A 23,599-nucleotide genomic window follows, 5' to 3' on the forward strand; every position below is an offset into this window, starting at 1 on the left:
GAAGCAAGCATAATTTTAGGACCATGATTACATGTTTAAGAATACATCTTTTCCAGTAATAAATTATAAAGATCTGACGCCCCTATGTGGTGAATTATGGTGCTGCATTTGGATAAACACCGTCAGAAAAAAGGTACAGAATTGTACCTTTTCTGTCACTGGGGTGGTACCCTCAAAGATTTATGTTTGTACCTTAATGAGTATACAATATTGAAATGTTGTACTTTTCGGGGTACATATTACACCCTAAGGACTTATTGTGTACTTGTAATAACCCATTTTGTACCAAGTTACATTTAAGGGGACAAAACATTTAACTTTGCCTTTAAAGGCACACAATAGGTCTTTGAGGTACAGTAATGTCCCCCTATAAGGGTACAAAACATAACCTTAGGGTAGCACCTCAGCGACAGAAAATGTACAGTTTTGTACATATTTTTCTGATCAGATCATCATACAGCTTGTTGTTATTAGTTTAAAGGTGGGGTGCATGATCTCTGAAGCCAATGTTTACATTTGAAATCACTTAAACAAACACGACCCTACCCCAGTAGAATCTGGACCTTTCTTTTGACAGACCCGCCCCACACATACACAACCCAGGCAACGATGTGGTTAGTGGACCTGCCCCTTACTGCTGATTGGCTACAAGTGTGTTTTGGTACTTGGCCAGACTCCCAAAGTGTTTTTTAAAAATCATTCACCCTGCCTTTAAGTAAATACTGCTAAAAAGCGTTATGACTATATGAACTGAATTGGTCACCATGGTTTCATGGTCTAAACAGCATTGACTGCATATCGGTAGACCACCAGTCTCATGTACTTTCTGTTACATCTGTTATATTGACTTTATTGTTTTTTCCGCAGGTCGTTGGAATCTTTGCCGGTTTCGGCCTACTCTTACTGGTAGCCTCGCCATTTCTGCTGCTGGCCACACCTTTCATTTTGTGCTGCAAGTGCAAATGCAGTAAAGGTGACGATGACCCTCTTCCCACCTAACAGCTCGTCCCGAAGAGTCGCTGTGTGAGGAATTCCGGTCATCTCCTTTAATTGTTTTTCTTTTCTTCCTCCGCCTTTGAGCTCTTCATCAACCGGTGGGACTTGTAACGTGAGCAACTCATGCCACGGTTACACGGCAGCATAGCTGGCTGAGTAGGCTACATCCTGGCAGGCTCGACGAGTCCAAAGGAGACCTCATAAGCCACTTGCTTAGGTGGAGGATTTGAGAGGAAGAGTAACCTCTCCGCAGTACCGCAGGAGACAGCATGGTGATTGTATGGGGCGCTTTTATTTTTGTATGTGGTGGATGTTTCGCATATGTGGCTGTCCTGAAGGGTTCTGTTTTAACACAAACATTTTTCAATATGTTAGTCGGTGTGCAAAGTAGCAGTCACATGGTTATTTCTTTATCACTAGTATTACACAGAGATGGGGCTTGTTTGTCAGTTTAAATGTGAGCATATATCATTTCTTTGTCTCAAATGTACAGAAACATTGCAGTTTTAACATTAAGTCTGTTAATCTAAACCCACAGAAAAATGAAATTCCTATTCCAAAACCTAGTGAGCTGTCTTGCTTTCTCTGCCTATAAAGGCAAACTTGGAACAAGTGACCAATTTGAAACGCAACTTTGTACGTCTAACAATTAATTTGAGAACATTAGCATGTAACTAAGTTAAAAGCATTTAAGCTAATAACCATTAAAATAAAATACAGACAATTTTTTTTTTTTTAACTGGAGTACTTCCATTAAAACTCATTTAGTATTGAATATGTATCTATAGTCTATTGTGGATTTTTGCTGTCACTGAGCTTGTTGAAGTGCATTTTGGGATTGCTTTTCTTGCAAGGGGTGCATGCTACTGTATGATGCCTTTAAAATTTGGCCAAAACAAGGTATCTTAATACATTTGCATACACTTTTGAACAGCCTTCTCTCCAGCAATGCACCTTTCATGCCTTACAGTGTTTCCATAGGCAGCTCAAGAGGTTTGGGAACGGAGGATTATAAGCATTATGATTTAAGGGCTGTTACACCTAAGATTGCAAGTAGCTAAATGTAAACGGTCCAAATACTGAAACCAAATTATTAAAATGTATTATAGTTAAGAGCCTTTTAACCTAAACTGCATATATGCTTTGTAAACAGACTTAATTTCGGTCTCTACAGATCTTTTTTGGATATGTCAAGATGAGCTGCAGAAAAGCGCAATTAAATTTTGGAGATTATATGGCTATTGAGCTATATTTTTTGTCAGATGGTTTAAAACTTGTATACAGTTTGTATCACTTGCAACATTTTCAGTTTTGGAACAGTCTCTAATTCTAACAGGGATTATACACTGATTCAAGCTTTACAGGTCTAGCACTGTATCTATGCAAGTTTATACAAATTGTAGATAAAAAATGTGGCTTTTGCTGTCTTGAATTGAATGGTTGCCAGTTTATGTATACAGTGGTTTTGTAGCTAAAGGAGAGCTATATCAATATATGTTTAAAACAGTTGAGCATTTCTGAAAACATTGAAAATAATTTCTTGCTTTAAATATACCTTAGAGATAAACTATTTCAATGTTATCATCTTGCCTGCAGCACATGGCTCATCTTTAAAAGCTATTGTGCCATCATATGTTTCATAAATACAGGAACGGAGCACCAGCCATATTTGTAGCTGGACAATATGTAGCTCATCTCCTCAAAATCCTTTGTGAGATTTTCTCATCTACCATTTGCAAAGTATGTTTTGAAATGTGGGAATGCCATATTGGAGGCTGTTGGTGAAGGGGTTGTCTTTTTACATTACATTTATACATTTTTCGCTAGCCCTACATTCTACTTCTTATTCTCAGTATATTTAGGGCCCAAGCACGGGGGCCTTAACATGCTCGAAAAGTCTTGAAACTTGGCACAAATGCTGGAGTTGTCGCCATTCGGACCGGGTAAAGGCTGGCACACGGGCATGGCAGGAGGGCTCTAGCACCTCCTGTAATGCAAAAAAATTTGGTGCACAGATCGGGTGTACATGTATGTAAAACTTGTACGTGCATAGATTTTATAATCCCAAACACCTTTTGCACTGACACCCAACAGGAAGTCATCCATTTTGGATTGTTTGAAAAGTGCATACGTTGAAATTTTAGAAGACTCCTCCTAGGGGATTCATGCGATTGACACCAAATTTGGTGAACATGATGCCAAGACATTGGAGATGAATTGCGAAGGGATTTTTGATATCTCAAACGCTGTTGCCATGGTGAGGCGACAAATTTATGGCGACATCAGAGAAACAGGAAGTGTCTTATATCTAAGGCATACATTGTCTGATTGGGATCAAAATATAGGGTGTATGTTTGGCCACAGATTCTGATCACAGTGATGTGCCTACTGTAAATCCTGGGCATAACGCCACCAACTGGCGCCAGGAAGTGTGTAAGTCACAAAAGTGGATTTTACAGTAGCATGCAATAGACATTTCAATACTCCTTTTAGGGGATTCATTCAATTGACACCTAATTTGGAGAACATGATGCCAAGACATAGGAGATGTTTAATTGCGAACAGATTTTTGATATCTCGAACGATGTCACCGTGGCGAGGCAATACATTTATGTCGAAATCAGGGAAACAGGAAGTGTCTCATATCTACTGCATACATTAAGTGTTTGGTTATGGGATCTGATCATATTGATGCAGATATTGTAAGTCACAGGCATAGCGCCACCAACTGGCAACAGGAAGTGTGTCTTGTAAACAGACTTTACAATTGTCTGCATATTTTTACCCAATTGAATCCAGACATGATCATAAAAATGTAGAGACGTGGCTGATGTAAAATTGTTGAATTGTTTTTGTGCTATCTTTAATGGTGTTGTCATGGCAACCTATCAAACTTTAATATTACATTCAGGTGTATTTATAGCTCTGAGCATTAAAATTTGGCACAGACGTCAAAGTTGTTGGCCGGTAGGCGTGGGCAAAACTTAGGGGTGGAAAAAGAGTTCTGTAGTGCCCACTTTTGAGAAAAGTGGTGGTGTTCGTTTTGCTTACAGTCCCCAAACTGGTCAGTAACAACATTCAAATGGTCCACTGATATTTACTTACTTAATTGCATGTGCCCACCATGCATTGTTTTCTGGGAACCACCATGTAGCGATGGCAACATTGTGCGAGGGCCCATCATCGCTGCTTGCAGCTATATTTACAAGTTATTTTTTATGTTAATGACATCCTTTCTTTTGTAGCAACTTGCATTTTCACGTTTTAGCCTTAAATTTTAGAGTACCTCAGTGGTCTTCTCTTCTGTAGCTTAAGGTTTGGTTCATTTTTATGTTTGTTTTTATTTGTTTTGCTTACCCAGATCCTTCTAGAATAATCATTTTGACACTTTACAACTTTTGTGATGTTATATATACCATTAATGCATACATAAATAATTAACACAATTGGCCAAAGTATGGACTAAACTAATCATTAGCTATACATTTTATTTACAACAACTTTATTAATCTTTTTTCTCACTAAAGTAGATCTTTTAACATCATAATAATGGTTATTCTCAGTCTCTATAAAATTATGTTAAGAAAACTGACTTATAATTAAAAGTAAATGTTTGAAACCTTTAGCTGCAGTACATCATTCTCTAATTTGAAACCATAGCAAAAATATGCTAAATTAAAGCAAAGCACAGCATATATGTCACTTATAAATAGCACACAAGTTCCTCTGTTGAGTGAAATCTAATTGTTGTTGTTTTTTAGCAACATATGGCTATTTCTGTGCAAAAAACTATTGTAATGCATACACATACATGTATATATTGATAGTGCCAAGCAGATTTTTACGACATTTGTAGAGAAAACACTTTTTGGGTAAATATGTACTGATGCGAGATTTTGATGTATGGGCTATAAAATCTCATTTATAGGGTATGTACATTTGGTTTCAGTATCCATTTGATGTTTTTATGTTTATGTAATATATGTTGTTTAATATAATTGTTTTCCTTCAGGGTTATTGAAATAGCACTTTGGCTTTTTATTTAGTTGGTGCTTATTTTGTTTCTTCTTTTTGGGTAGCATAGAAAATGTAATTTGTTCCTGCAACATATTAGAAAATATTGTGACTAGGAAATACATCTTAAAATACAGTATAGATTTTACAAACAGCCAAATACTGTATTGTTCTTGTTTGTAAGAATTTGCCTGTTGCACAAAACTTAGCTTTGTCAGTTTGTTTTTATTAACACATTAAACTATGTATGTGTCTGTCCAACAAACAATTTGCTTTCTTTTTCCATATGGTGGACCCTTTGTATTAATGTTTCTGGTTTTTAGCTATATTATAAAATAAGCTATATTTTTAGCCATATAACCAGCTGTAAAACATGAAAATTATTTTTGCCAATTTTAGTATGTAATTTAGGGACCTTGTCAGTGCACCTTATCAAAATGAGTTTGCCTTTCAAATCTTCTTTATATGACCTTTAAATGTGTTTGTTTTTGATACATTATAAATAAATGTGTGTTTTCTGTAAATTGGCACCAGATCCCATTTGTACAGTTGCAATGTTGTAAAATTGCATGTGTGTGATGTCTTGAAATATAAAAAATACAACTACAAGAAATACAACATTACCTGTATTGTCTGTCCCCAATAAAATGCATACATATTCATGACATTTGTTTATATTTGCATTTCATTCAAATGTCAAGGAAACTGCTCAAAATACAACTGTTGGAAACTGTATCATTACAACACAACAATAATTTTCAATTTAGTAAATAAATTAGTTTTGGACAAATACACTTATAAGTAGGGCTAGAGAGATGTTTAGAGTATTTTAAAGTCTGGTAATAATTAGTTTCCTTGTTGTTGGTTGATTTGTGCATTTTAAAAGTGCCCGCAATGCAAGTATATTTAGGCATTTTTAATTTTATTTTTATATTTATTTATCATTTATAAGAAATTTTACTATAAATGATAATATCATTATAATTTAAAATAAAAAAAATATATATATTTGTATCATGCATATTTTAATATACGACACTGTATAATTAATGTTTTCATTTTTAAATACTGTTTAACTGATATTTAATGGTAAATTTTTTGTTACTACAAAAGTAACGTCAGAAATATTACATAATAAAAGACCAAACTTCCGGCTAATTCACATTTTCCCGGAAACAGAATCGTTGTTGGATTTTTCCCTCAGATTATTATCTAAAGGGGATCCACGCAAATGTGGACGGAAGTGTGAAAGCTACTGTACGGTGTAACCGCTCGCGTATTTTAACACTAAATAATCGACTTTTAGCATTTCTTGCCAGTTATTTCCACGTTAGTATTGATATTTGTATGTATGTTTTTTAAAGGCGTGGTTAATAACCGGAACAGCAACTAGCCGCGTATATTTGCAAATAACAGACGACAGATGTTGACAGCTGTCGCTTGGACATGGTGCTTTGACAAGTGATGTTACATCTCCAGTATGGAGTTTTTTATATTTTATTTATTCCTTTTTGCTCCATTATCTGTCCGTTGTGCGGTGACACCAGTATCTGTTGAAGAAGACCTGAGAAGTCAGGAAGAGGCGCCAGAATTTGGTGAGTTTGGAGTTAGTTTATTTTAAGGGAGAATAAAAGCTATTAATAAAGAGCATTTTAGGGTAAGTTCAAACATGCCGTGTTTTTAAAAGCAGCTGTGTGGGTGTTGTCTTTATCAGTGTAGTTTTTTGTTCCTTTTCCTGTTTTAGCAATGCCTGTGTTGTGTAAATGGTACATTTCCTCTTGTCATGGAAGTTCCTGCATGTGCAATTGAATTGAATATATGAAAGATCGTATTTTATCCATATGGCTTAAATGGTGTACATGAACAATATGTACACCATTAGATATGTGCAATGCCTTGTCTAAACCCCAAATGCAGAAGCAAAAATATGTGGATACTTGATTGGTTTTCAAAATGAACTATTCATGGATTTTGCATGAATAACGATATATATGCTTTTAATCACTCAGATACGCTCAGCTCCTTACTGTCAGACTTTGAGGTTCTTCCTGCATCAAGTCTGCATCTTCATTCGCTCAAAAAAAGGGACGTTGATCCCCAATCTCATGTGGACCGGCTGGTCAGCTTCACAGCACTCGAAAGGTAAAACTCACAAATCGACACGTCCTACTTGCTATTACACAGTAAAAAAGCTATAAATAAGAAAAATCAGTATTCAAATCGCCAAGATTGTGGGTAGAGCATATCAGATAATATCTGTGGTGAAACTCCATGCTGTGTTTTCTGACTCTAAGCTGTTTAATTTTTATCTGCATTTGTGTTAGTCTTCTCTGATCTGTACAACTTGTTATCAAAGTCGTTAAAATGTAGGGATTTTACGTTATAAACCTGTTAAACTACTTTATCACTCTCTCAGTGGTAGAGCATTGCGTTAGCAGCCCATAAGGTCATGGGTTCGAACCCATGTAACACATATAACGATAAACATGCATTCCTTGTAACGCACTGTAAGTCCCTTTGGATAAAAGTGTCTGCCAAATTCATAAATGTAAATGTTTTATACTGTATATTTTCCTCAAAGGCACTTCAAGTTGTACTTGACAACCAACACAGAACTCTTCACAGAGGACTTGAAGGCTGTATTTGTAGACAAGAATGGAAATGAGGACCAATATGAAGTTCAGTTACAGAATTACTTCAAAGGACATGTAGTAGGTAAGATATAAAACAATTATATTGGATATTTGTATGAGGCTGCTGGGTTAGATCTACATATTTTTGTCATGTGATTGTATGATATCCCATCAGGAGAGGAGCACTCGCGTGTGCAGGCACACATTGATGGAGATGAGTTTTCAGCCCATATTCTCACCAATGAGGCAGAGTATAATGTAGAGGTGAGTTGCTAACACATTTATATGTGATCTTTTTAATCTCCCCAGCCTTAAAGGACAAGCTTTTCATATCCCATTTGAATGTAGTGAGACTATATCATACTGTACTAACAAAACAAAAGCCAACCGTTGATTTATTTTACTTACCAATGGCAGAAAAGTAGAAAAAACATTATTTCATAAAAATTCAATACACAAAGTAATGAATCATCTTCTTGGGGACATATGTAAAAGTCCAATGTTTTGTTTTCATCTTAACAGTGTTCCTTTTCTCCTGTCTTGTTTCTGTTAGCCTTTGTGGCGATTCACAGAGACACCCGCTGATGGACGTTTGCTGGTGTACCGCTCAGAGGATATAAAGAACATCAGTCGACTGTCATCATCTAAAGTGTGTGGATATGTGAACACTAATGCCGAGGACATGTTGCCACTGGAGGCCAGAGGAGTTGGACATGATGAGGATGAGGAGGGTGTGTATTAGGGATGCTTAACGATTAATCGCGATTAATCATTAGCAGAATAAAAGTTTTTGTTTACATCATATGTGTGTGTGAACTGTGTATAATAACTTTGTATAAATAAATGTACACACATGCATGTATATGTTTTAGAAATGTTTACATGTGTATATACATTTGTATATTTATGTATAATTTATATTATATATAAATATAAATACTTAATATATACATTTTTTTTTCTAAAAATTATACATGAATGTGTTCATATTTATATATATACTTATTTATTATACACAGTTTACACACATATGTGATGTAAACAAAAACTTTTATTCTGCTAACGATTAATCGCAATTAATTGTTTAGCATCCCTAGTGTGTATGTTTATGTGCATGACACAGTCCTGGAAATTGAGCCTTTAATATCTTAAAAATAGTGTATCTCATCTGGTAGAGCATTGTATAAGCAATGCGAAGGTCATGGGTTTGAGTCACAGGGGGAACATACATGTGATAACGTGTGTAGTTTACATGTGCTTCAAGTCGCTTGGATTAAAGTGTATGTCAAATGAGTAAATGCAATGGAAATGCAAAAAGAACATGACATTTATAGTCTTTACCAAAAAAAAAAAACTATTGAATCACATTCATTCATTTGTGAAAAATTACACTTTTATGCTATGGAAGTGGGGAAAATATGATTTGCCAGTAATATTAAGTCAAATACTTAAAAAAATACTTACAGAATACTTAACATTTCGATCGTATTGATTAGGGGTGTCACGATTCTCCAAATCCTCAATTCGATTACATTTTCGATTCTAGGGTCATGATTCGATTCTCAATTTTTACATTTTTTTTGAAAGACAAAAAATGATATGCCATTATTTTTTATTATTATTATTATTATTATAGTTTCAAATTAACATGCACATTGCATGCTTTTTCTTGCATGGGGGTTTGTGGGCTTCACTTTACGCGAGAGAGCTTGTAGAGAGAGGATTCCTTCTTGCATGCACATGGACTTAATGCACGCGTTTTGGACTCCTAGCATCTGAAATAAAACCAGTGCGTAATAAGCAGCTGCGCTTCTCTCTGTCTCACGTGCACGGCACACGCTCTCGCATCTGTCCGAAGTCTAAACATAGACTAAAGTAGTAATCTTTACATATTTGTTCAGTTTTATGAGTTTCATGCGAGCTGAGGCAAACTATCCCTTTTTTTTATAAATATAACCCGCTACATTTGGCGGCTCTCTCGCGCACGTGCAGAGAGCTTGGCTCTGCCCAAAGTCAGATCACTAGGTAGTAATCCTGTTTATGATATGCATTTCAAGGAGTTGTAGCAATACATCCAACGTTTTTAAAATATGAATCACGTTCCGCTGGACCGATGTTTTTAAAGGCACTTTTGAGAGGTTTATTTTCCCCTGCTTGGCAAGCCGACGGGACGTGACATGGGGGCGTGGCAGAATCAACGATTTCATTTTTTAATTCAAAGTTCGAGGTTGTGACTTAATTTCGATCGGTTTCTATTTAAAATCTAAATTGTGACACCCTTAGTATTGATAGGGTTGGTGACGTGGTGTAGTACGATCTGTGATCTGATCATCAGGAGAAAATTATGCAAGTGAATCAAAGTATTTTTTCACTTGGATGCAAAAATACCTTGTGCACATGCGCAGAAGAATTGTGCTTAAGTTCACGTACGTATTATATTTATTTACCGCTTATTAACGTGTAACAAGATTCTCATCACAGAAACATGCAATAAGAAACGCATAATCATTAAAGTCGCAATGAAATTAAAATGAAAATCTGTCATTTGTTTTAGAATACAAATGACTTCTTCCTGATCCATTTTTCAAACTTTAACAGTAGCTAGAGCATAAATAATACCTGTAAAATCATAAAGCTCAAAGTTCACTGCCAGGCGATATATTTTGTTTACCAGAATTCCCCTTTCAAAGCCTACATCGAACGGCCGGTTTGGACTACAACTTCCTGTTTGAATGTTGTCAATATAAGAGTTTTTGACTAAACTCTGCCCACAGGAATATGTCAGTCGCCAGCTAAGCTCAAATGGCTCTGCTAAGCTAAGCTGCTGTTGAATCACAACACACTAAACAAACTACTCAATCAGAACTCATTACGTATTTCTGAAGGAGGAAGAACAAGAACAAAGATGACATCAGTCTTTTTTTAGGACAGTGAAAGCTCCGGTGTAGAGCTAAGTAAATTGTGTGAGAAATTCCTCGTTTTTTATACGTGAAACATGAACACATGTTATTTTCCACACTGTTAACACAATCAAAGCTATAAAAACACAGAAAGAATGGGACCTTTAATCAAAAATGCCTCCAATCCTCGATATGATCTCTCTTCCGGTCATATGGTATGGCAGGTGGGCGTGGTCCAGGAAAAGATTAGGAAAAGTTAAGATTGTCTTATTTTCCCCATCGTAGCGTATATCCAAGTGAAATGGCTTCTGAAATGATAAAGGTAGGGCTGGACTTAAATTTGTCCACACAAGATTTAATCAAATCCAATGGATGAAATCAGGTTCTGTACCCCAGTAGAAAAAATCCTACGTTATTATTTACTGAATGTTTTGTTTTACTCCTACATGTCACAGTATAATGATATTCAGTTACAGAAAATATGTTGCAAGTGTTATGTTGTGGTATCAAACTCTTTTGTTTCACCCGAACAGACAGTAGATAACTTTTATCACATGCTCATGACGAGAGAATAATCATTAATGCATCAGTGTGTAGGAGTTTAACTGACAAAGGCTATCCATTCAAGTGTGTTGTCGCCCAGCTATGACCTCCTGCCCTAAATAAGAATTGATACTTGTCTAGAAACAAACTACAGCTAGTAACCATGGTTAGTAATTAAGTTGACTAATAACACATTTCTTTATCCTCTTATTTAAATAGCAAAGACATACAATCTTCTATTGTATTGTAGGCAACTTCATGGCTCTATTGAAGGATGTAGAAGCTATGGATTTTTTACGTGTATGGACCAGAGAATTTGTTTTGTTTCATAGCTTGTCAATTAATTTTTTTTATCTCCTGGTTTTGCGTTCAGAGCCACATGAGAGAGAGAAGAGATCTTCATCTAACCACGGCAAGAAAAACACCTGCACTTTGCTGTTAGTGGCGGACTATCGTTTCTTTAAGCACATGGGCCGTGGAGAGGAGAGCACTACAATAAACTACCTGGTGAGCACGGCAACATTCAGGAACACATGATGACGTGCACAGTGTATTCAATTTTGTCTGCGTTTTGTTTATTTCAGATTGAGCTGATAGACAGAGTGGATGATATTTACAGAAACACTTCCTGGGATGATGAGTTTATAGGCTACGGTGTGCAGATTCACCAGGTGAACCCTTCAATAATGGCTTTCATTGCAAATATGCAAACATTTTCGATATGTACTCAAAATCTTGGTCAGGTCACAGATCTTTTCAAACTGCGTGACTATCTGGGGTAGCGTTCAGTCGCTGCTGTTTCATGCCAAAATATCTCATGGGTGTCGCGACTCGTCTGCAATTCTCTCAGATCACATCTTTGATAATTCACACTGTGTTATTGTCACTCGCGTGCACAAGCATCAATTTGATTCGTGATTTATGGCATTTGTCTGCGATTTCTCAAACCTGCCGGTGAGTCAAAATCAGGGCTAAAATCGTGCAGTCTAAACTCTGCATTAGTTGTCATTCTTTATTTGTGGCAGCCCATGGTGGTATGCACAGCATTTTGACCAGACACATGAAGTATAGGCTTTGCACAAGGCTCCGAATCCTAAAATGACCGACCTGACCGCATGTTAGTTTACCTATCCCCCTTTGCGGATGTGCCGCAACAAATAAACTGTATGTTTGTGGCAAACACTGGTTTGGTATGTTAAAGTCAACTCGCATGCAAAGAGCTTAAAGACGGGTGCATGATTTTTGAAAAACACTTTGGAAAAGTGAGTTGGGTCGACTGCCAAAACACACTTGTAGCCAGTCAGCAGTAAGGGGCGTGTCTACTAACCGACATCGTTGCCTGGGTTGTGTATGTGTATATCAAAAGAAGATCCAGATTCTATTGGGGTAGGGGCTTGTTTCCTTAGGTGATTTCAAATGTCAACATTGGCTTTCAGAGATCATGCACCCTGCCTATAATGTTAGTTTAATCAGGCGACAAAAGTTTCCTGGCTTGTCACAAACCCAATTTTTTTTTATAACTTTCCCAAAGTGAAAGAATAACCTGATTTCCATCTGGAGAGATTCCACCATTTTTTTTTACCATATTTTTGTGTTGTATTTTTATTTTAGTCGCTTGTCAGAATATAATTGCTTAATTCTACTTTTAGAAGTGAGCGTTATTTTTTATTAAAAAAAAATTATAAATATGAAATTCTTCCCCCACAGATTCTAATAAACAAGGAGCCCACAACCGTGGTACCAGGAGGGATTCACTACAACATGAAGGGCAGCCCATTAGGAAGAAAGGATGGTGTGTGGGATGTGAAGAAACTTTTAGAAGTAAGTGCCAGACATTTTTTACCATCCAATCCCTTGCGGATCAATCATTTCTTCTGTTGAAAATCAGTTTCACTCGTGTCACATTATGGAAGTAGTTTTTTGAAAATGCTGTTTCACGATGACTTTTAAAGTGCCAGTATGTACAGTACTCTCACTTTGTCATCTCTCTATCCTGTGGCATCTCTGTTCCCTATAGCAATTCAGTTATGACATCGCAGACAATGCCTCTGCCGTCTGCCTCGCTCATCTTTTCACATATCAGGACTTTGATGATGGCACTCTGGGTCTTGCGTATGTGGCTCCTTCCAAACCAAATGGATTAGGTGGACTCTGCCCTAAACGTAAGGCTGTGATCAACTTGAAATCGACAGAATACTCTCTCTTTTTTTTTTAAACAGAGCTTGACCTTGCATATCAATTTCATCCTACAGCCTATAAGCCATCACACTCCCATAAAGGGAAGGATTATTACCTGAACACTGGCCTAACTAGCACTATGAATTATGGGAAAACTATTCTGACCAAGGTTTTTACAAACAGCACTTCACCTGTTTCTGTATACCAGAGCTTGAAATATATGCTAGATGTTAATTATTAACTGGCGAGACAGTGATGTATTGTTTCTGATCTCCAGGAAGCAGATCTTGTGACCACCCATGAGCTTGGTCACAACTTCGGAGCAGAACATGATCCAGACAACATACTTGATTGTGCTCCAAGCGATGACAAGGGTGGAAAGTATGTCATGTACCCCATTGCAGTCAGTGGAGATCATGACAACAACAAGGTATTGCCCATCATGGAATAACTTTATTTCCTTTATCATGCGGGAATTTTGATTGCCTTTTATTGGCCTGGTATGTTTTAAACAACACTCTATTTATTCAACTTCAGCATTTACCAGTCCCCACCCTTTGTACACCATGGTAATATCTCCAGGTTAGTGCTCAACGATACAGGTTTTTAATGCCAATATTGAGAAAGCAGTGGGGCTGATACGAGGTCGATATACCATACATACAGAAAATTGTTGAAACTAATAATAAACTAATAATGTTGTGCATCAGAAGTACTTCAGAAATATTCCTGAGATATTTGTACATATGAAAATAAGCTATGACACTTTTGTCAAAGTTTTTTCTTATGAAACAAAGAGCTAATGCGCTAAATGGCAAGTAAACCGAAAAATTGATGGTCGGATGCCGATAGCTAGAAAATTATGTTGACCGCAACTCAAATTGGCTTTTCAGGAGAGTTACACGATTTCTGTTCTAAATGAATTGATTGTTTTTGTTTAGCAGAAGGCAAATTGCACAAATAATCACTTAGGTTTACATTACATAAAGAGACCCAAGCTATCAAAGTATCAATGAGATTTACAGTGGGCAATTTTGGGGAAGTAAAAAAATATATAGTCTGTTTTTTACCTGACATTTACCTGATGGAAATTGTGTCACGCGCACTGTATGCAGACCCTCGTGTACGCATAAAAATGGACCATACTTCGTCCTTAATTAAACACCCAGAAGACTTAAGCAGCCACGATTTTCCAAATAGGCTTTATGCCCAGCTGCACTACTTCTTGAACTTCAGCCAGCTCCTTGGCCCGGTTGCATAAAGCACCTTAAGTGTAATTTTCCCTTAAGTTCACCCTTGTGTTTCCCTTAAACTTAAGGGTGTTGCAAAAAAACCCTTAATTTTTTCTGTTCTCCATGGCAACAATAGTATTTTCATAACAACAAACCTGGGTCGCTGTCGTGAAACATTTAACGATTACCCTTACCTAAGAGAACTATTTAAGGTGCTTTATGCAACCGGGCCCTTGTTTCCTGTCTGCCATTATTGGACAAACTGATTAATCCAGCTGTGCTTGACCTTAGTAGTCACAAACAAACTGATTAATCCAGGTGTGCCTGACCTCAGTAGTCACAACAACAATAATCAGACACACCTGGATTAATCAGTTTGTCCAATAATGGCAGACAGGAAACAAGGAGCTGGCTGAAGTTCAGGAAGTTGTGCAGCTGGGCATAAAGCCTATTGTCTTGTGCTCTCTGTTTTGACTTATAGACCTTTTTCTTCTCACAGCGCTTCTCCAGCTGTAGCAAGTCATCAGTCATTAAATCTTTAAAAATGAAGGCCCAGCTGTGCTTTAAGGAGAGGAACAGGAAGCTGTGTGGAAACTCCCGTGTGGAAGAAGATGAAGACTGTGATCCTGGACTCCTTCATCTCAGCAATGATCCCTGCTGTACATCTAATTGCAAATTCAAACCAATTGCCCAGTGCAGGTAAAAAAAAGTGTTCATACATTCCAACTAGAGTGTGAAACTCTGCATGTATTTAATTTGTGTCCTCACAGTGCACTAGTGCTTTATGAATGCCCAGTGATGATAACTGAAGAATAGTGATAGGTTGACCCCTTTTTTTACTTTGTGTAATTGCAAAAAACAAGTGGTTTAAAGGAATGCAAATTCATTATACCATATTATATTTAATACATTGTATGTAAGCCATTGCTCACCCTGCTGTTTAGATATGGATAATGCCAGCAGACATTTTATAGGTCATTTTGGTTGACAAATAACGATAAACCTGCCAACGCTGTTAGCCACGTGAACACTTTAATTTTCTAATGGCGATAATCTTAAAATCACTGAAAATCCACCTATCCACAGTCCACAGTTACTGTAGATCTCTAAATGTGAGTGTTTTGATATTGTTGTTTTTGTGGATCTCAGTGACAGGAACAGTCCCTGCTGCAAGGGCTGTCAGTTTGAAAATTCAGAGAAGATCTGTCAGGAAAACATCACTGCCACCTGCAAGGGCATATCAAAGTGCACAGGTGAGTCCACATATAGTGTAGGTGTAACTGGTATTTTGGGATCTCAGTCACTGTTGGTTAAACTTGGATATCTGTGTATCTTTAGGCTTCAGCAGTGAGTGCCCTTCCCCTGGAAATCTGGCTAATGAAACAGAGTGTGTGGATAAGGGCCGCTGTCGGAATGGTGAATGCAAGCCGTTCTGTGAGGCCGTGCATAACCTTGAGTCCTGTGCCTGCAATGGTAAACTTATAAACAAATGTATTTTTTTACTTTGATTTTCCAGGTATAACCCAAAGGGTTTAGGTAGGCTAACTAGAAGAAAGGACTATTTATTGTTTTCTGGTCTTTTTCTGGTTATAGGCACTATAACCAGGGCTTGACATTAAAACCCGCCAAATGCGGGTAGATTTCCGCTGTGGCGGGTAAGACAGCAAATCCCACTGGCCACTTTTGCAGGTTGAATAAAAAAATTTTTATTGTAGTTTTTTTTAAAGTGATGCGAAATTATAAACAATGAGCAATGTGACACTGGGAAACTACAACTCCCATGAGCACTCCCTGCACCCAGCGCAACGTACAGTAGGGCTGTTTACACTTGGTATTAAGATGTGTTTTTATCGATCACAAGTGGACGAGAGAAAACATTACGTTTACACCTGGTATTTAAATCCGTCTCTTTTGTCCACTTTCGACCGCTTTTGTCCTGAATACTGTGAGGGGGTGGTCTGTTAGACGGTGGGCGAGTCTCTCTGCTGTCATTCAAACCCGAGCGGGAGTAATTTTGAGTTTATATGGTCGCAAACTAATATTATGTCGGAGTCCACTGCTTGTTTAGCAAGTAAACATGCTGCACAGGGTTTTGTATGTGTGTATGTAAGAGCTTTCTCTGAATTTTCAGCGCAATTGATGAAATAGGATCGCGCAACTTTCACACGCTTTCAAAACGAAACTACGGAGATCAGCCGCTTTAGAGTTATCAATGAAAGGCTAAAAATAGCACGGTTCACCGTATGTTTACGCCAGAAGTAAAAAAAAAAAAACGTAAAACTTGTGTTTAATACCTCAGATTAGATAAATTGGGCGGAGAGAAGGCGGTCGCGTGTGGCTGTTCGAACACATTCAACCACATATGCGTTCCGCAACTCCAAAGCGATCCGATCGAAAGTGGTGTGACTACTGACTACCTCTGGATGTGGTTGAAAGTGGTCAAAAGTGGACGAGCTCAAAACGTTTTGAACACCGTTTACACCTGGCATTAACGTCGTCCACTTGCGATCCGATCGACGAAAACGCATGTTAATGCCAAGTGTAAACAGCCTCAAAGAGAGCTCGAGCGCTGATGGATTTGCGAATGCACGGGGCGCAGTCTGAGGACATACACGCACAGTTCGGGAAAGATAAAACAATTGCATGAAAGTGATTTTAAAGTGAGATTTAAAGTGTGTGCACACTCTGGGCAAGAGCGGAGAGAAATTTATAGCGCGCACCTGAATGCACACGTCCCAGTTTTGACTGTCAAAATAAGTCAAAAGATCAATAGAATAGTCAATAGTCAATAGAAACACCGAGCGGAGAGGTTCGCACATCATATTAATGTAGGCTACTTTGGGCAACAATATAATGCCCTCTCGACATTTGTCAGTAAAAGAGCGCCTTGAATTCTTAAATCACTTTTAACAAAAACCATGATCAAGCTTATAAAATACAATCTGCATAAACAAGTTGACACCTTGACAGTATTTACAGTATATTGTGTTTATCCTTTCAGTTAATCCTTTACATCCCTGCTCCACTTTTAATATATTCATTAGACGTTCATCTATTTATGCCTAAGTGTGGGTTTACACCAGACGCGAGTTCAACGATTTGTGTGATTACATACAAAGTCAATGCAAAGACGCGATTAGACGTGTCTTCGCGTGGGGCGATGCGAATTACGCGATATGGGTGGCGAGAGTGCCGCAAAAACACGTGCTACAAACGGGTCTTTGCCCAAGTTGAAAATATTCAACTCGAGCGAAATATTCGCATGACACGAAGTTAAATCCCGCGAGTAATCTAGAGCGAGTAACACGATGCCCCGCGTTTGGTGTGTACTTAGCATTACTAAAGCATCTAAATATATTATATGATACTGATATACCTGGTAAATACCAACTAATAAATGTAGTCTCAATTTGGGTGGTCAATCTGCATTTGAAAGTCAATCTGCATCTAAGTCAAGTAAAATTACTCAAATTAAAGTCGATGTCAAAGTCAAGTTTAATCATATAACATTTATTTTACCAGCATCAAAATTGTGGCCAGTGAAAATGCTGAGTGGTTAGTAACTTTGGAAAACAACTAGCCACTTAGGCTGGTGAGCAAATAAGTCAATCCGTGACATTATTAATTTTAGTCACCTGGCATTAAAATATACCATGATACATATATATTTGTCAAAATTGTTATTTATTTTAATGCAGTAACACTCCTAAAAGTTACATAAATTTTACAGTAATACTAAGACTGTAACACCAGTCAAACAATTTTGGTTGTTACATTTTTTTTTTTTTTATTTAATAACCATTCTTGACATACTGTAATTGTTTTCAGAAACGGAGAACTCATGCAAAGTCTGCTGTCGAAATACGTATGGGCTGTGTACTCCCTTTTCTATGGGTGAAGGGAAATTTCTTTATCTGCGCAAGGGCAAACCCTGTACTGTCGGCTTCTGTGATGGGGCCGTGAGTGAACTGATTTTTATTATGAATTTTTTAATCACATTTTATCAAATAAACAGACGTAATACAGAGATGTTTTTAATTTCAGGGTAAATGCATGAAGCAGGTGCAGGATGTCATTGAACGTTTATGGGACTTCATAGACAGATTGGATATCAACACATTTGGTAAGAGATAGCAGGGTGATTTTAATCAAGCAATGTGCATTGACCTCATTAATGCTTTTTAAAAGGTTAACTGACATGATTAACTCTTTCCTGTCAATGTTCAGGAAAGTTTTTGGCTGACAACATAGTTGGGTCAGTGGTGGTCTTCTCTTTACTTTTCTGGATTCCTCTCAGCATACTGGTGCATTGCGTGGTAAGACCACATACGGGCTGTTTATTTAAGTCAATGTAATGTTTTATAGAAAAAATAAATACTGTTGTAATTTCCTTGCCCTCATAAACCAAACCTCAACGTCCATGGAACACAAACAAAGTTTAGGAAACTGTTGACTTTGTGTCAGGACCAGGATGTAATTTAAAACATACATCAAATGGATTCTCTTTGTGCTATTTTTTCCAGATAACTTACTCCTTTTGTGGTACATGTATAAATGAAAATTATACAGATTTGGAAGCAAATGTGTGTAAATTAGGTTTCTTTACAGGATACTGCAATGATAATATATCTTTATTTTTTGTTAACAGGACAAAAAACTAGATCAACAATATGAAAAGGACTCCAAATCCTTTTTGTACCCAAGTGTAAGTTCTTTAATACAAATTGACTATCTGTTTTACTAACACACTAAACCTGCATTGGGGTCATTCAGAAACCAAAAATAACAGAATAACATTATGCAGATGTGTGCTGCTGTTAGCATGGCAACTTTTGTCAAGGCTAGTAAAGGGGGGAGCTTGGCTGCACATGTATGACTTGTGGCTTTTTGCTCTGACCCGCGTGGAACAGCAGCAGATGGTGGTGGAGGTGTGTAGTAGAGCCCTCAACTCAGGTGAGTTTGTGTTGAATGGCAACCCCCATGTGTAACCTGAGTCAATGTGATGAGTTTGCGCTGGTTGTGACATGTTACCGTCAGAGAAAAGGCACCGATGCCATTGAGCTTTGCTGTATGTCTTGTGCGTTCAGTGTAAATAAAGACCTGGCGTGTTTTTGGAAGCAGGCCCGTATCAACGCATCGTACAGTGAATGCACGGCATTGACAATGACATACAGTAGATACTGCATATAAGATGGATGGCTTGTTTTGTCTTCAGATATTTAATTTAATTCAGGAGATGTGAATGGACAGTATTGGTGTAGTTAGATTATTTCGCTGCATTTATCACAAATGCAGCATGCTGTTAATGTTATGCATAGAGATGGGCATCAGTTTGTCTACATGAGTACTCAACAGATACTTCTACCTACTCCCATCTGTGCTTTTTTACGTTGCTGTATGTATGCATGAGATAGACATGTTTGGATCGCATTTTGCTGTTTCTTCTAAACATGAGTGACATTTTAAGTTGTGTGCCAGGTAAAATAGCTATGTATATTTAATATATAGCTGCTTTGAAACAATGCGTATTGTAAAAAGAGCTATGCTCAATAAATTTGAATGAATTGTATCCAATATCGTTTTGGAAATTGGAATACAGTATCGGTCAAAAGTTTGGAAACACCTGACTAAAATGTTTCCCCATGATCTTAATTTTTTTTTATTTGAAGGTGTATGTATTTGTTTAACTATAAAATTACCTTTAGTCATTTCTATCAGGCTTATGAATCTAACATCTGTGATAGCCGCATGAGAGCAGATCTGTCCTTATTATACATCGTACAAGTCATAAAATCAGGCCTAAATAATGCCTAAAAGCTGCTGTGTGACAAGATGTACAGTTAACAGCCAAAAAACCCAGAAATAAGTTTTTATAAGCTGTCGAAGAGATGTAAAACTCAGCCTTTAAGGAGAAAAATGAATCGCCGACTACGTTTCCCATTAGTGGGCGCAGTTCTATTAATAGTAGTACTATGAAAAGTTTCCACTTTTGTGTCTTTAAACGCTTGTTTTTTTGGGGTCGACAGCTTATAAAAACGTATTTCTGGGTTTTTTGGCTTGTTAGCTGTACATCCTGTCACACAGCAGCTTTTAGGCATTATTCTGTTTTTTGTTATAAGCCAGAAATGACAAGGAGGTGGCCTCTCGCAATACAAAGTCAATGGAGACGGATGGATTGTTTCCCCCCCCTGTGGGTGTGGTTTTCAGGTTATGACGCGCTGCGCTCTGTCTCTATAAAGCACAGCTATTGACCAATCAGAATCAAGGATTGTAACTAATCGTTTTATAAAAGGCAATAACTGATTTATTTTTCTAAAATAAAAAATACAGATTGGAGCTTAAAATGTTTAAAATTACATTTGCAGAAAAAAAATATTATGTGCAAAAATACTAATTTCTTATTTCATTAGAAAACTACAATTTTATTTAAAAAATATATTTTTTAAATTGATGAGATAATGTTGATGAAAAAGCAGCCAATAAGAGTCCTGACGGTGAGCCCTTAAGAAACTTCTTAATAAATTGCCACAAGTAAGCAATTTCTGCAAAAAAATGTAGCACATTTTGCAAACAAAGGTGACTACATAATTCCTATAGTTACATTTGTGCCATTCAATAGTTTTGATGTGTTTACTATTAGTCTATAATGTGGAAAAAGTCAAGTGTTTCCAAATTTGGACTAATACTGTAAATCTTAAAAGTTTGCATGATCAAATTTCACCCCCAAACTGTACTTGAATACTCATGCCCATCCCTAATAATGCAGAGCAAAGCAAATACCATGATAAATAGTTTAAAAGCGTTGTGTATCACTTACTGATTACTTATAACATCTACCTTTAGAAGTTAGAGATGCCGAGTGGTCCGGAGTCAACTCCCATGTGCATTCTGAGACCCCATCATCTGGCTTCATTACCAGCACGACATACGGGCCCCGTCGTTTCACCATCACAGGAGACGTTTACCGCCCAAAGCCCAACCAGCCTCTCCGGCGCACCCAGAGCAGATCTGCAGCGAATGGACACTATCGAGGAGCAACCCAGCGGGGACTCCTCACACCAGGACGAGGAGATGCAGGAGGAAAGCTTCCCTCTGAGCGGCACAGCTGCCAGGTCCTTCGAGGACCTCACCGCACAGGGAACGCCAACCCACGGGGACAAGAGACGGCTGAAGAGGCAAGCGCGCATTGAAAGTAAGGAGACTGAGTGTTGAGGACTGCTCATAAGTATATGCACCCTAAAGAATTGTGCATGATTCAAGGTCACTTGATGGGTTCCTTTGGTATATTATATGCACTTAAATAAGCCTTAATTTGATTTTGGTGCAGGCAGGCCTATTTTGTACATTTAAAAAAAATGATTCATTCAGTTTACTCAATTTTTTAAGGTAAGTGGTCGCAATCAATTTATTTAAGCTACATTTTTTTTTTTTACTTTTAAATGTAGCTTAAATAAATTGATTGCAACACTTACCTTAAAAAATTGAGTAAATTGAATGAATCATTTATTTCAGTGTAGATGCACTTGTGATTAAAAGTGTATGAGGTTCGTTTGCTCTTATATATAAAACAAACCTTTATTATAAATATGTGGTCACCTAAATAAATAAAAATCTCAGACTGCCAAGATAAACTACTGAAATCTAGTAAAATGTAAAAAATTAAAGACGTGTTAAATACAGCATATTGATGCTGTTTACCACAGTTTAAATTTGTACCTTTGATTTGTAAAAGCAAGCAGAAGGGATGCAGACTTTAATGCACTGATGACGAAAGTTTAACGTTGACACGGTTCAAGTGTGGTTTGTTTGCTTTTATAAACAAAGAAAAAATAATTTTGTGCTCCACTGAAAAAAATGTATTCAATTTACTACATTTTTTAAGGTAAGTGGTTGCAATCTATTTATTTAAGCTACATTTAAACAAAAGTTTTTTGTTTTGTTTTTCAATTTTTTTTGTTTAAATGTATCTTAAATAAATTGATAGCGACCGCTTACCTTAAAAAATGGAGTAAATTGAATGAATCATTTTTTTCCCAGTGTAACAGCATTAGAGGCGGTTCACATTTTTCACATCTTTAGCCCATGCAAATACATTATTTTGGCATTATATGGCAAGCGCACTATATGGCCGACGCGCCCCGAGTCATGACAGCAAGTTGAAAATGCTTCTACTTTTCAGAATGTTGCATTGAGGAAAGCGACTATGCATGGTTTTAGACGTGAAATGTGAACCGCCCCTTACCCTGGAATATTCTGTCAATACAGTATGTGCCTTGTTGTGTGTCACAATTTTAGTAGTGTGGTACTATAGCTACAGTTTGCCTGAGAATGCAATAATCCCTTAAATATTAGGACATATGTCATTCATTTATACCTTTTTAAGGAGTAAGACTACAGCTTCATTCTGAATAAGGCTTCGAAATAGTTTAATGACTTAATGTTACACTGGTTACTGTATGAGAAGATTCAAGCTATGCATATACAGTATGCACCATCTAGTGCATGAATTTAATTTCAGGCATATATGGGAACCACTAGATTGAATGCTTTCAAATTGAAACTTTCTATGTAATTTTGCAGTTGCACAGGGTGTTTAAAATATTGTTTTTGCATTTTAAGATTTGGTCAATTGTATTTCGCTCATCGTGACACAAACACAGTTTCTGTTCATGCCACTAGAGCTGCTATTGTATTGTATATTTGATGTGACCAAAGTCAATATTTCAGAATCACTAGTATTCCCCCACTGTGAAATGTCTATAAAATTGCTCTATGATGTAAAATTTTAAGAGGAGTTGAGGTTTGTATAACTGGAAAGGATTGTGGTATGTCTTTTAACCAGTAATAGTCATAGCTAAACTACATTTTTCGTTTCAGAGTTGTTTTTATGTGCCATACATATGTCATTGGACTAAATATATATATATATATATTTTTATGTTTCTTATATTCTTGTATATCCTATCATAAGTAATGATTTATACACCTCACTTGAATGCCAAACTGTATCATTCTGCTGTCATTCAGTGTATGTGTGTGTGTTTTAGTATTATATTACATTTGAATAAACTGCCTCCATTTATAATCTGATTCTGGATTTGTG

General features: G+C 37.0%; 2 protein-coding genes across 6 annotated transcripts in view; both read left to right on the forward strand.

Moving 5' to 3' along the window:
- The window catches only part of rnf144aa (ring finger protein 144aa), a 50,568-nt gene extending 44,893 nt beyond the window's left edge, over window positions 1–5,675 (forward strand). For both annotated transcript variants that reach the window (XM_065288475.2, XM_065288476.2), the window contains exon 8: window positions 868–5,675. In XM_065288475.2, the coding sequence (XP_065144547.1) occupies window positions 868–999 (132 nt within the window). In that variant the 3' untranslated portion in view covers window positions 1,000–5,675. The remainder of the gene's footprint in view (window positions 1–867) is intronic.
- Window positions 5,676–6,191: 516 nt separating this feature from the next.
- adam17a (ADAM metallopeptidase domain 17a) lies at window positions 6,192–23,586 on the forward strand. 4 transcript variants are annotated; one of them, XM_065288471.2, is made up of 20 exons: window positions 6,192–6,605; window positions 7,020–7,152; window positions 7,592–7,725; window positions 7,819–7,907; window positions 8,197–8,374; window positions 11,460–11,593; window positions 11,671–11,757; window positions 12,794–12,907; window positions 13,104–13,248; window positions 13,339–13,433; window positions 13,542–13,694; window positions 14,996–15,195; window positions 15,646–15,749; window positions 15,835–15,969; window positions 18,325–18,455; window positions 18,541–18,619; window positions 18,724–18,812; window positions 19,145–19,201; window positions 19,407–19,449; window positions 21,340–23,586. In XM_065288471.2, the coding sequence occupies exons 1-20, from the start codon at window positions 6,491–6,493 to the stop codon at window positions 21,684–21,686; spliced, it is 2,562 nt and encodes an 853-aa protein (XP_065144543.2). In that variant the 5' UTR covers window positions 6,192–6,490; the 3' UTR covers window positions 21,687–23,586. The 4 variants fall into 4 exon arrangements, with proteins under 4 accessions (XP_065144543.2, XP_065144544.2, XP_065144545.2 ...); XM_065288472.2 differs by having other exon boundaries at window positions 19,410–19,449; XM_065288473.2 differs by lacking the exon at window positions 19,407–19,449.
- The last annotated feature ends 13 nt before the right edge of the window (window positions 23,587–23,599 follow it).

Source organism: Paramisgurnus dabryanus, chromosome 17 (assembly GCF_030506205.2).
Source record: "Paramisgurnus dabryanus chromosome 17, PD_genome_1.1, whole genome shotgun sequence".
Lineage (NCBI taxonomy): Eukaryota > Metazoa > Chordata > Actinopteri > Cypriniformes > Cobitidae > Paramisgurnus > Paramisgurnus dabryanus.